General features: G+C 48.5%; 1 protein-coding gene and 1 long non-coding RNA gene across 13 annotated transcripts in view; one reads left to right on the forward strand and one right to left on the reverse strand.

Moving 5' to 3' along the window:
• The window catches only part of LOC117310560 (glycogenin-2-like), a 35,225-nt gene that overhangs the window by 16,655 nt on the left and 1,867 nt on the right, over window positions 1–16,703 (reverse strand). For 6 of the 12 annotated variants that reach the window (XR_004524711.1, XM_033850246.1, XM_033850244.1 and 3 more), the window contains exons 2-6: window positions 14,888–15,013; window positions 11,183–11,324; window positions 5,603–5,777; window positions 3,746–3,908; window positions 1,477–1,603 (exon numbers count right to left, since the gene is read on the reverse strand). Coding sequence is in view for 11 of the 12 variants with exons in the window: in XM_033850246.1 (XP_033706137.1) it covers window positions 1,477–1,603; window positions 3,746–3,908; window positions 5,603–5,777; window positions 11,183–11,324; window positions 14,888–15,013 (733 nt within the window). In the remaining variant the exon portion in view is untranslated. The other 6 variants (XM_033850248.2, XM_033850249.2, XM_033850247.1 and 3 more) reach the window with 6 other exon arrangements.
• LOC117310562 (uncharacterized) lies at window positions 13,419–13,996 on the forward strand. The gene is made up of 2 exons (XR_004524713.2): window positions 13,419–13,525; window positions 13,675–13,996. It is a non-coding gene; the product is annotated as an uncharacterized lncRNA (long non-coding RNA).

Here is a 16,703-nt window from a genome sequence, read left to right on the forward strand (position 1 = left end):
TCTTGGAAGTGACCACACACAGAGAGCCTGTGACAACCACAGGACTCATCACAGACAGCGGGACGTAAAGACGCATCAACGAGTTATGGACGATCCTGTCATTAACGACCGCCTAGACTTGCGGTAAAAATAACTGCTTCATTAATCCGCGTGTGCAGCCTTTCATTTTCCACAGACCAAGAAACATAATCGTAACTCACTTGGGATGTTCCCCAAAACGGGAAGAAGAAATCAGGAGTCTTTTAGAAAGATGGGCAGTACCGTAGCCCAAATCATCTTATCCTGAAAACGATAAAAACTTTAAAAAGTTGATTTTATAGTAGATAACGCAAGCTGCAGACCAGGAAACTGGCTTCTTGTACAAGATGGTGAAGTTTACCCTCTCGACCTTTTTTTTTTTTCATTATCACCACTCTCACCAACCTCGAAACTTTTTAAACAATTTTTTCTTAATTGCTTTCCTATGACATTTTAATATCGTATTTGCCTCGTATATCGACATTCTGTAGGTACAGCCGTGCTTTTTACATTAAAAAGGATACGATGGCTTGACACCCCACAAACCAGTGTCTGCCTCCTTGGGGGCAGTGCAGCCCCTATTAAAAAAGCACGCTCAAAATCTTCTCAGATTTTCCATTTTCACTTATAACAATGTCCCCCAGAGCAGTGGATCTCACACATTTGGTTCTAGGACCTCTTGACATGCTTACAAATCACAGAGGAACAAAAATGTTTGTTCACGTGGATTCCATCTGTCCATATTCACCGCAACAGAGGTTAAAACTGAGAAATTAGAAAACCCGTGTACCAACTCATTAAAAAAACCGTGGGCCCATGATATGTTAACATAACTTTTATATTTTTTCATAAAGTGTAACTATAACTATACATTACTATATATCTTTTAAATGTGTAAAAAGTGACATCTTTCATATCTCTTCATAAACTATAACTATATATATTTTTTAAATGCGTAAAATGCCACATCTTTCGTATCTTTTCATAAAATATAACTCTCTATATAACTATATTTTTAAAAATTTGTAAAACGAGTGACACTGCCTATTTTACGAGGAGACGGTTGGTTTCTCATATCTGCACCTGCATCCAGTACAATGCTTTTTTATCACATCATGTCATGGCGTTTCTGTAAAACCCCACTGTCCAATTATGAGAAAACAAGAGTGAAAAGATGAAAATGACATGTTAAAATTAATTTTTTAAAAGTCGCTTTGACTTCAAAGACCCTTGAGAGAGGGGCGGGGAACCCCTGGGGGTTCCCTGGGCAACACTTTGGGAACCACTCTCCTTAAGCCTAGCTGCCTTGATGACCTATCATGTAAAGCAATAAATAAGCGAGCAGAAGGATGATCTGGTTTTTTTTTTTTTTCCTTCAAAATGCCAAAAGGTGATATTAGATTCTGAGAGAGGATGGTTGACCAGGTATAGAAGAGTTGGGCTTGGCACGAAACTCACTGTTTGAAAGCAGGGCTGTAGGTGTAGGCCGTGTTGCTACTCAAGTTATAAATGAATGGCAAGTGTTTCTGGATGTCTGCTGTGGACCAGTTGCTGAAGAAACTGTTCAACAAGCCTTGGTCTGCCCCTAGAGAGTTAACAAACAGACAAAGAAGTTAATAAAGAATGGTACAGTGCACCAAGAAAATGCAAGACATGTCTGAAGACATCATGGAAAGACACTGGTATCCCAGCGCACAAATTACATTTCCTCTCTCAACCCACTAAAACATGGTCGTTGTCTCAAAAGTGACGGATAACCCACACCATTCATTTAAAAAGTGCAGAGTCTCGGGACTTCCCGGGTGGTCCAGCGGTAAAGAATCTGCCTTCCAATGCAGGGGATGCAGGTATGATCCCTGTCCGGGAACCAAGATCCCACATGCCATGGGGCAACTAAGCCCACGCGCTACAACTACTGAGCTCGCACACCTCAACGAGAGAGCCCATGTGCTGCAAACTACAGAGCTCATGTGCTCTGGACCCCGCACACCACAATTAGAGACAGGAAAAAAAAAAACACAAACGCCACAACTAGGGAGAAGCCCGCATGCCACAAAGAAGAGCCCACAGCTCAACCAAAGATCCTGCGTGCCACAACTAAGACCCAAAGCCGCCAAACAAAGAAAATAAAATGAAATAAAAATAAAAAGTGCATAGTCTCTCCAGAATTCTCCACCGATGGTGCAAACAATTAATAATAAAATCGCACACTGTCTCCAAAATTCTCCACCCCTCCCCAGGGAATTCTATCTGGTATTGACAATCGCTGTTCCCATCAATTTTGCCAACTTTGTTACCTCGTCCTTACCTAGAAGGAATTTTTCTTTTCTTTTTTCTATCAATGTTTATTATTATGTCTTTATTGAGGTATAGCTGCTGTACAATAGTATGTAAGTCACAGGTGTATAATAGTGATTCACAATCTTTTAGACATTATACTCCATTTATAGTCATTATAAAATCTTGGCTCTGTCCCCAGTGTTGTACAATATGTCCCTGTAGCTTATTTTATACCTAATAGTTTGTACCTCTTAATCCCCTATCCCTATTCTGCCCCCCATCACCACTGATAAACACTCATTTTTTCTCTGTATTTACGAGTCTGCTTCTTTTCTGTTATATTCACTAGTTTGTTGTATTTTTTAGATCCACATATAAGTGATACCATACAGCATACAGCATTTGTCTTTCTCTGTCTGACTTGTTTCATTTAGCATCATGCCCTCCAAGTCCATCCATGTGGCTGCAAATGGCAATATTTCATTCTTTTTCATGGCTGAGTAATATTCCATTGTGTATATGCCACATCTCTTTTACCTACTCATCTGTGGACACTGATGTTGCTTCAATAGCTTGACTACTGTAAATAGTGTTGCTATGAACACCGGGGTGCACGTGTCTTTACAAATTAGCATTTCTGGGTTTTTTTGGATATATGCCCAGAAGTGGAATTGCTAGATCATACGGCAGTTCTCGTTTTAGTTTTTTGAGGCACCTCCATCCTGTTTTCCACAGTGGCTGCACCAATCTACATTCCAATTTTTCAATAGTCTACCATTTTCTTTCCCGTTACAAAAATTCTAGTATTTTTCCCATGTACTAACGCCTGTTCAGGCAAGTGTCTGGTTCCAGTTCATTCTCTCCTTTATTCTATATCGGGGTTGGCCAACGAAGGCTTGCACCCATTTTTGTAAATAAAGTTTTATTGGAACACATCCACGCTCATTTAAGTCCTGTCAATGGCTGATTTCACCCTACAACTACGGGGATAAATATCTGTCACAGAGATGATACGCCCCACGATGCTGAAAACATTAATCACCTGGTCCTTTTTTATTTTATTTTGGCTGCGCCGCGAGGTCTGCGGGATCGTAGTTCCCCAACCAGGGATGGAACCCGTGCCCCCTGAAGTGGAAGTGCGGAGTCCTCACCACTGGACCGCCAGGGAAGTCGCCTATCGGGCCCTTTAAAGAAAGGTTGTCCACACATCCTATGTGACAGGACTGAGGAGTTCTCCCTTCTACCCATCGAAGATATTGTCAACGGTCCTCTCTACTGTGTACTTACTTACTTATGTCTTCATCTCTTCCTGCACTTGTTCTTCAATCCCCAACTTTAACTTGCCGCTCACAGATACGGGGTGGTGGGGACTATAGCTGTCGGTGGGGCAGAGGGATGTGTTCAGGCCCCATTCTCTCCCACAAATGTCCAGCTGCCCTTCACCTACCGTCAAAGCTGCCGTGGTCCGTGGCATGCCGCAGCAAGAGGCCATGCGTCTCCAGGGAAGGTTGGAAGACAAACACCCCGCTATTGAAGCAATCCGGCCATCCGGGATCTGGGGCCGCAGAAAGCTCTCTCCTACTGAACAGCTCATCGATATTGGACAGCACCTGGAGCAACAGAGCGTGGGGGATCCGTACGATCTCACAGGGAAGAACCAATCTGACTCCATATTAGACCTGTTTCTCTTAGTTTAACCTTTGTATTCTACTGCTTTTGCTGCAAGTTAATCACCAAAGGGATGTTGCCCATAAGCTTAAACAATACATAATGGCCCAGCTCCGGGAACCCTGCCTCCGGTGCAATGAGTGTTAAGCTAAAATACCTCTGTTTCGCTCACAGGAAACCCTCATCAGGCCCACCTGTGAATGGCTGCAAGAAGGAAGAAATTGTGACCAGTAGCAGGACTTCAGCCCCTCCCCTTTTAGTATAAAAGCAGCTTGAATTCTAACTCAGGGAAGATGGGTCTTTGGGACACGAGTCCACCATCTTCCCGGTCTGCTGGCTTTCCGAATAAAGTCATTATTCCTTGCTCCAACACCTCGTCTCTCAATTTACTGGCCTGTCTCGTGTGGTGAGCAGTACAAGCTTGGACTCAGTAACAGCGACGCTTCTCTTAACCTCGGGGGCACTAGTGAGAAATGCAACAGGAACTTCACAATGGGCCAGACAACGTTCAGTGATGGGAAACTTATACCCAATTTTTTGACTGACTCTCTTATTTTTTTAATTTTTTTGCAGTACGCGGGCCTCTCACTGTTGCGGCCTCTCCCGTTGTGGAGCACAGGCTCCGTACACACAGGCCCAGCAGCCATGGCTCACGGGCCCAGCCGCTCCGCGGCACGTGGGATCTTCCCAGACCAGGGCACGAAGCCGCATCCCCTGCATCGGCAGGCGGACTCCCATCCACTGAGCCACCAGGGGAGCCCCTGACTCTCTTCTTTTAGACTTATATTCAAAAGAGAAGAGTGTGTGTGTAAGATTGCTCCCTGGCTTACTTCAAGGGTTTGAAGTAACACCATCACTGAAATGCACTTATCACTTCAAGGTTCTTAAGATCCTCCATGGAATGCTCTTAATTGTATATATTCTCTTTCCTCTAGCAAATGTGACCTACAAGACCGGAAATCCATAAACAGAGAGGTCTGCAAGTCAATATCATATAATCCACTGTCTTCGAGAGCTTGACCACCAACAGCAGTTCTCTCCAACACCTACCGGCTTTCTGAACTGTGCTGTTTGGGAAAGAAATTACTCTGATTACGCACTTCTTATTTTCCTCTCCACCCCCGTTTTCCTACAGAGCTGCTTTTGCACAACCAAGACAAGCTCGCATGTATCTCCGACACTCCAACCGCATTTTACATTTCGACTCTCCAATGGCTGTTCACGAATGTGCCCATCCTGGGCTCCCACACCAAAGGCAACTACCCCAAATGACAGTAACTACCCCACAGCTTCAGAAGCCAGGTGTACCAGTCCCTTCAGGACTCTCTAATTTACAATCAAGAAAGAATACTTCTCTAATATTTTACCCTGTGTAGATAAAATAATGTGATTACAAACCCCTCCTCGGGAAGGAACATGCCTTCAAGCATCCCAGTGTACGCAGCAGGGTCCACTGCAGTAGGTGTGTTCTATCTGATGTTGATCGACTAAACGATGTTGGTGATAGTGATGGACGTTACCTGGTGGGGACCCACCGGCACGAGCTAGCAGCTTGCTTAAGGAGGGAGCAGCATGGTCTTTGTCGGGGGCTCCTCAACAGGTGGAGGGTCTGGTCCTTGCCCTCCCTTGTACTCACCAGGGTATCTGCATCCAGGAAGACGCACTTGCTATAATGGATGAGTGTCCAACAGTGAAGCTTGGTGAGGGTGACTCCGAGCTCAGGTCTCTTCAGAAAGGCCAGGTGGATGTAGTCTACACTGTCTATCAGGTTCACCTCGATGACCTCATCAAACACCCTCGAGAGGATCACCCTGGAAAAGACATGCCAAATCCCAGGAGAACAGCCCACCTTCTAACATGAGACATGCTGTCCCTTGCTGCTGCAGTCTTCATACCAGGCTTTATTTTCCCCACGTGGGTCTCGTGGCTTTGCCCACGTTCCATTCACGCTTAAAACTTAGGCAAACGTGAAAAGCAAGACGTATTAAACTGTCTTAACACAGACTGATTCGGGTCATCTCTTAGGAAGGTACTTTCTCTTTCCAAAGTGCACGGGCAGTGAGAAGGGAAGGCTGAGTAGGTAGAAACCAACAGAAGGTCTCCATCAGTTTTTACTTTACATATTCAAAACCTGCATCGCTCGTTGCATACAAGTTTGAGACTCAAATTTTGAAAGAATGTACATTTCATCAAAATGAAATGTGCCTCTGTTCCATTAAAAATTTTTTTGCTTAAATTCTACTTCATCATTGCCTGGAATATCTTTGCGATGACAGAAAATTAAGAAGGTGCTAGAAAAAGGATAGGGGCATGTCAAAAGGATACAGTAAGTCAGTCAGGAGGAGGGCCCAGTAGCCAAAGCTGACGCAATTTGGGCAAGAAAACAAAAACAAACCTAGGGCTTCCCTGGTGGCGCAGTGGTTGAGAGTCCGCCTGCCGATGAAGGGGACACGGGTTCGTGCCCCGGTCCGGGAAGATCCCACATGCCGCGGAGCGGCTGGGCCCGTGAGCCATGGCCACTGAGCCTGCGCGTCCGGAGCCTGTGCTCCGCAACGGGAGAGGCCACAGCAGTGAGAGGCCCGCGTACCGCAAAAACAACAACAACAAAACCTAAAGTATAACATGAATATTCACGGATCCACACTGATATCACAAGTGAATACATAAGTAAATCGGGTAAAAGGGGTAGCTCTTCCTCCCAGAAGAATTCCAAGTAATAAATGTAGAAGGAATGATGGAAAGAGAAAAATCACCATTAGATGAACATCACAGTGGTAAGTGTTGCAGACAAAATTCACGGATGAACCCTAAAAGCAATGAGTAAAGGTTTTGAGGAGAAACAGCATGTTTTCATAGTCTAAAAGTACCTCTCCCAAGATATTTATCAATTACAAAGACAAAAATAATGATTTTACAGTAGAGATACCCCAAAGGAGACCAAGGTTAATGTCACCAGTACCAAGACATCACACACTCCACAATATCACGCACTGAAGAAGGTACTTTCTTCTTTGTAATTCTTTCCTACTTTTCATTGCTTGGTTTCGATTTTTTTCTCTCCCTTGTGTTTTTTGTTTATACCCTTTCTAGTCCTCTGGTGGTTGCCACCCTTAAACCCTCAACGCATCTATTTAACCTTACTATTTCCTATCAAATGTAACAACAGTTATCATCTATAACTTCGCCCCAGACAAGACAGGAATATTAGCGTACGTTCACCTGTCTCCCTCCTCTTTTATCCCCCAACCACCTCCCATGGGGACTGTTAATTCCAGGTTTTCGTAATTATTCACCAATACATTCCCAATTAACTCTCAATATTACTCATTTATTTGTTTTGCACTGCTTCTTACATTCTATTTCTTCTTTCTTGGATTCACATTTCATTGTGCTTGAGTATATCCTCAAGTAATTTTTTCTCAAAGGTCGTTGAGGGGTAAAACGGCTGAGCTTCTGCATGTTTGAAACATCTTGATTTTGCTTTCAAATTGCATTTAGCTGAATACAGACATTTCATTTCAAAATTAGGTAGTCTAAGAGCTTTGAGGCATCAGCTGTCTCAACCAGGCTGAGACCTGAAATGCCTTTAGTACTTTTTCTTCTTTCTTCGTGCTCCGAAATGGGACCTTCTGTATCATCAACACTTGGGTTTCCTTCATTCATTCTGCTCAGTGCTCAGGGAACACCCACAATCTAAAATCCTTCCTCAGAGCTGAAACGTTTCCTTGAATCCCTTCTCTCCACTCCTGTCCTTTCTGAAACTCCCAGTCTTAGACAGATGCTGGAGCTTCTGAGCCTATCTTTTGTATTCTTTAGTACCTTTTCCACTTCTACTCTACATTCGTGCTTTCACGTTGCACAGTATTCAAAGTAACTCTCTGAGAAAATACCACGTCGTCACCAATTTCCTCCTGCTTTTTACCCAGTGATTTATGGCATCCTCAAGATTGTATAAAGAGGGAGGTAGAGGGCCAAGAAATGTCATTCTGCGTTACTACAAGTAGCACCTATGTCCTTATAGGCTTTTGTTCAGCTCTCCATGCCTCCTTAACTTAAATTCCTGGAGGGAGAATTAAGTTTCAAGAATGCACTTTGTGTGAACCTACAAGCACATGCTACTGGGTCCCCTTCCCTGCGGAAAGACTCCCCCAGCCATGGATGCACCACACCGCCTGGAGGGATGGCAGTCTCTTGAACACCGCCCCCTGGTCATTTGGAGTCACAGGTCACTGTTTATGTCCTACTGCCCTGACTGCATCACAGAGCACCGTCCCTCAACCCTACCAACGACCGCAAAATACATAACTGGTTCTACAACAGTGCAACTAGGTCTGCCTCAGTGAGCCTTTCCCAGTCTTTCTGTGACACTGTCTCTGAATCTTTTACAGTTCATCATGAGTAGACTGAAAGACTGAAAAAACGTGCTGACAGCTTTGGACAGCTGAGGAGATAGGAATCTAGCAGAGAACAGACATGTCTGGGTTTTTTTTGGCTTTATCAGTTCTATGTAACTGTTCCACGCACACCATGATTCAGGAGATGATGATGGGACCACAAAGAGGTCCCCCCAAGGATGTGTGGCTACCCCCAGGGTCACCGTTCCCAACGCTGGGCCCACTGCAGCCCTTGGTCTGACTCTGAAGACCCAGCGGCCCGGGCACAGGGAAACGTCCGCTGCACACAAATGTATTTTCTTCTCTTTTCTTTCTCTTTGGGGCCTGCAGGAATCATCTTAGACAAGAAGAAATACACCTCGAGCATCCATTCATCTGAAACACTATTGGGAGAATGGGTGACGGCCAATTTGGTTAAAGACTAATGACAACACTTAATGTCAATGACTAAGGTCTGTGCACGCCCCCCCTCCCAAAACACCGACGTTTAAAAACACATTTGCCAGCCTGACGCGTCCTAAGTATCACTGAGCTGTTTGATGTGACATGACTTCAATGTCCGTGAAGACAGAGTACGTATCCCTTGGTCATGCCGTCTACCCTGGTTGTATCCATCCATCCATCTCTGCTTATCATTTGGAAGAGTTCTTTCCTTATTCTATGGACAACACCCTCTCCTCGTTATAAATTTTGTAAATGGGCTCCCTAATTGGCTTGTTTTACCTTTTACGTTTACACAACTACATCTGACATGCAGCAGTTCTGGTACCCTTTGTTTTGTGTACTTAAAAATGGCAGACACGTGAAGCCATCATCTATGTCAGTATCTGGAGACGTTTTCGTTGTCACAAAGGCGAGGAGGGTTGGCGCGGGGGGCGGTGCTCCTGGCACCTGGTGGGTGGAGACCAGGGATGCTGTTACACACCCCACAGGGCACAGGACGCCCCCCATCCGAGGGTCATCCAGCCCCAGATGTCAATCATGCCAAGATCTCGACTTCTAAGATTTTCCTACACTTTACATTTTACCTTTATCTTCAAAATCTACCTGGAAATCATGTGGGTATGTGTTCAACTTTTATATAAAAGGATCACATCATTGCCTTTCTCTGATACAGTGATGTGATGAATTACAATGATAGAATTTTATACAATGAACTATCCTTGCTTTCTTACAGCAAGCATCATTTCTTTCTTTTTTTGTCTTCTTTATTTTATCGAAGTACAGTTGATTTACAATGTTGTGTTAGTTTCTGCTGTACAGCAGTGACACAGTTATACATACGTATACATTCTTTTTCATATTCTTTTCCATGACGGTTCATCACAGGATACTGAATATAGTTCCCTGTTCTATACAGTAGGACCCTGTTGTTTATCCAGCATCATTTATTTCTTTATTCCAGGCCTAGAGTTGCCTTGTTGATAATCTGTACTGGGGGGCTTTTCTCATCTATATGGAAACACAATCAAATCTGTAAATCAAGTTTCCGTATCAAGATTAGCACAGTGTCTTAAAATAAAGGAACACATTGATTTTTTTTTCCCCCTAGGCTCTCAGATAGTTCTTTTTGCATGGAAATTAATTGATTGTGCCCAGTTTTACAGAACATCCCTTACAATTGCCCAGGCCCAGGTCCTTCCCCCAGATAAGCCTTTGATAACATTCTCCATGTCTCCCACTGTTACTGGTCAGCAGAAGGGCTTCACTTCTTCTGGTGTCATGTGGACCGTCTGAATTTCCCTAGAAGGATCAAGTATTTCCTACTTTCAATTTTATCAGCAAAGTGTTCTATGTAGTATGTAAGTTTAAAATTTAAGTCGCATCCAGCCACTGTGGAAACCAGTGTGGAGGTTCCTTACAAAACTAAAAACAGAGCTACCTTATGATCCAGCAATCCCACTCCTGGGCATATATCCGGAAAAAACTCTAATTCAAAAAGAAACAGGCACCCCCCGCAAGGTTCACAGCAGCACTGCTCACAGCAGTCAAGACATGGAAGTTACCTAAATGTCCGTCGACAGATGAATGGATAAAGAAGATGTGGTACATGTATACAATGGAATATTACTCAGCCATAACAAAGGATGAAAGGATGCCGTTTGCAGCAACATGGATGGACCTAGAGATGGTCACACTAAGTGAAGTACGTCAGAGAAAGACACATAACATACGATAGCACTTATACGTGGAATCTAAAATATGATACAAATGAACTTATTTACAAAACAGAAACAGACTCACAGACATGGAAAACAAACTTATGGTTACCAAAGAAGAAAGGGGGGAGGGATAAATTGGGAATTGGGGATTAAGAGATACACACTACTACATATAAAATAGATAACCAACAAGGACCTACTGTAGAGCACAGGGAACTCTACTCAATATCCTGTAATAACCTATAAGGGAAAACAATGTGAAAAAGAATATATATGTTTGTACATATAACTGAATCACCTTCCTGCACACCTGAAAACAATACAACATTGTAATTCAACTATATTTCAATAAAAACATAAAAAAAAAAATCTTTAACTTAGCTTAGGACAGTTGCTTCTCAAAGTTGCCCTCTCCCCCCCCAAAATAACTGGCATCTGAATTTCCGTAGTTGAGACAAGACACGGTACCCACACAGCGTGTTGTCTACAAGGATTCTGAAGTTGGCCACACCCCTGGCAGAGCCTCCTCCTTTAACAACGACCGGAGGGCAATGTGCAAGTGTCTGAGGCCCCCCAGGACAGCCGGTGGTCCGGGCCCACGAACCATGGCTGGGACCTGCGCCTTCGGGAGGAAGGACCAGGTGTGTGTCTGAGTCTTACCTGAGCAGGTTGGACACCTGAGGGGTGACCAGCACCACCAGCCTCCTGGTGGCCCTGTGGTCCCGCAATGATTGCCCCAGCACCAGGGCCCCCTGGCAGTAGACGTCATTGGTAGCCAGCGTGACAAACGCTTGGTCAGACACTGTGGACGCAGACAAAAACAACAGGGTTATGTTTTCGACAGGTCGCATGGGACGGCGGGGCTGAGGGTCACCTCCGATTCTCTCAAGCTTCACAACACTAACTCAGTAACTGTTCGCTGTTCTAAGATACGCATCAAAGACATTTCACATGCATCCTTTTGTTTCAAAATAAAGCAAAACAATTCTTCTTCAAAACAAGAAAAAGAAAAAAAACCACACACAGGAAAAGAGGAAACCCTAAACACGAGTGAGACAAAGCCAAGAGGAGCATCATTAAAATTCCCTGGTTCAGATTAACAGATACAAACTACTGTATATAAAATAAACATGAGGTCCTACTTGTATGGCACAGGGAACCATATTCATTATCTTGTAATAACCTATCAGGGAAACGAGTCGAAATAATATAGATATACACGTATAACTGAATCACTTTGCTGTACACCTGAAATCGACACAACGTTGTAAATCGTCCAGACTTCAATTTAAAAAAACCTTCCTGGTGCTGCCACACGGCAAATGGGCACAGCTCAGACCCCTTATGTGATTCTGCATTCAAGTCTCAAAAACTCACCCAGAACAGGTGGGTCTTGGGCGAACACAAAGCAACAGGTGGAAACAGAGCTTTGGATTTTCTGAGTCACCGTGAGGACTCCCACCCAGCTCAGAAGAACTGGGCTCTCAGAAGGAATGGCCCAAGCCATTAATTAAATTCCACACAACCCACTTGTTGGAAAGACTTCAACTCGAGGATATATGAGGCCGAGGAGATGGGAGAAGGGAAAATATATTGTCTCATTAACCAAAAGGCCCTCAGTTTCCTAATGTCTCCGCAGCAGAGGCAGGAACTCCGACGGCCAATCCGATTTATGGCGGTTTTGAATCTAAGTGGAAACTCGTGACATTGACTTTAACGGGGACTTTGAAGCAGTGTGAGTCTGGGACCCCCAGGAGCTGGTTGCCAGGATAAAAACAAAGGGATCCAGAAATCCAGGCCTTGGCTCCCCTGCTGTCGACAGAAATTAAAATTCACAGCCCACGGCTGGAACACACAGAGCTCAGTTCTCAAAGACCAGACGGTCTTCCCCTCCAGCCACCGTGCCCTGCCCAGAGCACGGCCCAAAGATACCGTCACGCCAAACAGAACACCAGGACCCAAGCTTCTGGAGCCGGTTTTCCTGCAGCTGGCATCGTACCCTTGACATTCCTTTGGGGTAAACGCCCAAGCGTGCCTGTTCCAACAGCTCCTGTCTACACATTATCCTGTATTAAGAGGGAATGAGAATTCCTGGCATTTCCACTGCGGGCTGAGTATCAACGACAGCAGACCTCACAACTCAAGTCTGCAGCCCAAAAGATATCTGTCTAGCTATCCACCCATCCAGCCATTTTTCTACCCATCTATCATTATCTAACGTCTGTCTATCCAACTGTTTATCATTCACCTATTACCTATTTCTCTATATCTATCACCTATCTCTACCTATAGACAGAGCCACATCATCTGGGAGGTCTCTGGGGACCCAGATGGCTGAGGCATGGGGCAGGTGGGCTACAGTGGGACCAGGCAGCAGCAACGGGCAACTGTCCAGAGCTTCCGATTCTCGGGGAGGAGACAGACAGGGCTGGGTCTGCAGAGTAGGTTTCACGGAACTACTGGACTCTCCCTTTGCTAGGGGGAGGGATTATGCCTTCTGCTAACAGGATGACAAGACAGCCCCAGTGGAGAGAAGACCCCCTTTCTCCAGCGACCCCAAGACTCAACGTCACGTTCTAGGTCAAAGACACATGACTCCAAAGGCCAGCCCCCAGGGGCCGGGGCATGATGGTGCAAAATCATGGCTGGATAAGATCTCCGTCTCAAGTGCAAAGGCAGACCAGTGGACGTCAATGTCACAAAGGCTGAAAACTTCATGGACAAGTCTGCAGATTCCAACACCACCTTACCTCTAAGAAACTCCCATCTGTCAGGTTTGGGCGTGGCATCAAAAAAACACGCCACAATTATCCAAGCCTCCTGCATTGAAAGGCTTTGTTTCCACCAGGCAGGGCGCTGGGGAGGGGACTTTTGGCATGCGTGCAGGGTGGGAAAACAGAAATAGAACGGGTGGCTGTCCTCCAGCCCCAGGTTGGGGGGAAAAAAAATGCCGCAAAACCGAGTTCATCCTGAAGACGGCGGTGGCTGACAGCTTTATAACAGGTCTGGGAGAAATGTTTACTTCTCTTCCTCGCCTTCCTCTACCCCACCCCCCTTACAACCCACCCCCGGACCCTGCCCCGAAATAACATCCCGACTTCCTCCTCTGCCCCTCCTCTTATACTCAATGGTGTTTTTTGTTCCCTGCAAAGTGCTGGACACCCAGCTGGGCTCTTTCTAGCACATTCCGTGGCCGATGTGTCCGAACGACCCTCCTGAATGCTACCATTATATTGACCCCAGCGGGTTGGCAGAAAATGTGTTTTTCACTCTGCAGAGCTCCAAACCGCCGCCTGGAACACACAGACTTTTCTGCTTCTCTGCGAAGAATCTGACAGCACACCGCAGCACACGGCAGGATATCTGCCTTCTCTGCCCCAACAATTCTCCTCTCTAAGGCACAGAGGAGGTACAGAAGCATGGAAACCGCTCCCTGAATTACCAAATCGCTCCTCTGAATAAAAAGTAACCAGATTTTTTTTTTTTCTTCTGAAAAATGCGCTCATGCACGTTCAGGCCCGGACTGGTGCAAGCACGGGACGTCTTCATGATAAAAACAGGACGGGCATCTTTCCCATGGGTGGAGGTTATGTTTCATCACCACATTTCTTGGGAGCTTTTTTTGTTTTTTTGGCCATGTCGCAGCATGTGGGATCTTAGTTCTCCCATCAGGTATGGAACCCGTGACCCCTGCATTGGAAGCACGGAGTCCCAACCACTGGATCCCCAGGGAACTGCTCCATCATCACGTTTCTACGCTTTGGAAGTCTACTGTCCAAATCGGATGTCCACTCCAGACCCAAGAGAAGGCAGACAGGACCAAATTGCAGCCCTGGGGGGCCAGGGCTCGCCGAAGTCCCAGCATCTGGCCACGGTCGGCCTGCTGCCCCGCTGCGGGATTAACCCTGGATCTTTACCGGAATAACCAGTTCTGCCTCCAGTCTGACCTCGAGGGGCGAGGCTGGGGGAGGGGAACCACAGGCTCTGTCTTCCCAGAGCCATAGGGGCACGAACTCCCACGGGTCTCCGCGTCCGTGAGACGCCCACGCGTTTCCACGCTGGCCAACAAACCAGCCCATTTAATCTCCAAGGGCTACTTTTATACAGAAGGAAAATTACCAAATCTCAGCGCCCCCTGACCATACTAAACCTCGCCCACCTCCCAGCTGCTGAGACCCCCATCTCCACCTGCCCCAGGGACACCAAGCTCTCCAGCCCCAGGGGACACTGGGAAGGCGCACCGTGGGAGCTGAGGGGTTGGGGGCGACCTTGCGCGCGCAAAGCGGGGGGTGCCCCCAGCGCGGGCCAATCTGAGCCGCGCCAGGAGAGCACGGAGGCTGAGCACGAGGGGTCTTCCCGACTCACCCGGCATGGTCTGAGGCCCAGCGCGCCGTGGGCACCGGGCGGCCAAGTGCGCCTGGGCGCGGGGGCGGCCTCGAGCCGGGCCTGGCGGAGGCGTCGTCTCCAGGCGACCCGCGCGGAGCTCCGGGCCTGCGGAGACAGCTCGGCATTACAGACAGACCCCCGGGGCTGCAGCACCGCCCTACAGCCCCTCCCCCGGGTCAGCCCCTCCCCACCCCGGTCTCCCCATATTCCCTCTGCGCTCCGGGGCTGCCTCTGCCCACACCCCCGTCGTCCCCCGGCCCCTGCCCGCCCGGGTGTCCCCAGCGACCTCGCCGCGCCCCGGGCAGCCTGTGTCCCAGGCTGGCCCGGCGCCCCTCGCCCCGCAGAATACTCTTCGCCGCGCGACCACCACTGCGCCCCCACCCGCGCCCTTCCTCAGCGCTCGGGCAGCTCGCGCGCCCCCAGGCCCCCCGAGCGCCCAGGCCGCCTCCGCGCCCCTCCCCAGGCCCAGCACCTCCACTGCGCCCCCGAAGCTTCCGCCTGGCGCCGGCGCCTCCCCCGCCCCCCGGCCTTCCGCACCCCTGCGCCCCGCCCCGCTCCTCCCCCGCGCTCGGGCAGCTGCAGCGCCAAGTCCCCGCCGCGCCCAGGCCGCCTCCGCGCCGCCCGGCCCCTGCGCCCCGGCACCTGCGGCGCTCCGGCAGCCTCTGCCCGGGCCGGCGCCCCTGCCCTGCGCCCACCGCGCGTCCCCGGCGCCCCAGCGCCTCGGCCCGGCCTGCTGGGCTGCGCTCCGGAAGCCCGCCCCCGCCCCCGCTCTGCCGCCCCGGGCGCTGGTCCACGCGACCGCCGCAGCCCCGCGCCAGGCCGGCGCCGCCTCGTGCCCGGCCCCTGGCGCCCCGGAAGGAGAGCCGGGAGGGGGCAGCGGCCGCCGGGCATCCTCGCCCCGCCCCGGCCCCCCGACCCCTCCCCGCCCAATCCAGGAGTCTGAGGCGTCTCCGCTCGGACATCTCACCTTTAACCGGACAGCCCCAAAGTAAACGTTTGCAGTGGCCTCCCGGGCCGGGCCCAAGGCCGGCGCGCTGCCCGGGCAGAGGCCACGCTGGAAACGTGATCTTACTGAACGAACGCTCAGTGAGCGAAGGAAAGGGGCATGCAAGCGTCCACCGTGCGTGTACGCAGGAGAGAGTAACTGAAAATCAATGAGTGAGTGATGGAGTGATGGGCACCTCGGCTGCTGAATACGTGCGTCAGGGAGGGAGAGAATTATGAGTGAATGAATGGAGTAGATAAACGAGGGAATACATTTATGAATGAATGCATGCATGAGCGAGTGAATTAACGAATGTGTGAATGCAGGAGTGGACGAATGGAATGAATGAATGCACGTGTGAGTGCATGCCCGCATGAGTGGATGAGTCGCCATCTGAACCCTGTGAGCCACGGCGGGTTGTAGAGAAGGAGAGAGGAGTGGGCCAGATGCTGTCCTCAGGGTGGGTGCAGCCACTGGCTGGGGCCATAGGAGCGCGTAAGCACCAGGGGCCCGAGAAACCAGGCGGTATCTCAGGAATTCTCCCACCTGCTGGACCTTGCCCATCCAGCACGTTGTCATGTCCTGCGGGATCAAGGGTCCAGGGAACACGGATCGACAGAAGGAATGGACATTCCTGAGTAACGGGGCTTCCTGCTCTGAAAATGTCACCTGGGGGGGGGGTGGAAGGCATCCCGGGAGGGGGGTCATCTCTCCACTACACCAACTATAGCCCCAGCAGGCCTCACCCCCCGCCCCGTGTTGCTTCTCCACCATCTGTGCAAACGTCCACATAGTTTTAACAAAGACAAA

The sequence above is a fragment of the Tursiops truncatus genome, chromosome Y (assembly GCF_011762595.2).
Source record: "Tursiops truncatus isolate mTurTru1 chromosome Y, mTurTru1.mat.Y, whole genome shotgun sequence".
Lineage (NCBI taxonomy): Eukaryota > Metazoa > Chordata > Mammalia > Artiodactyla > Delphinidae > Tursiops > Tursiops truncatus.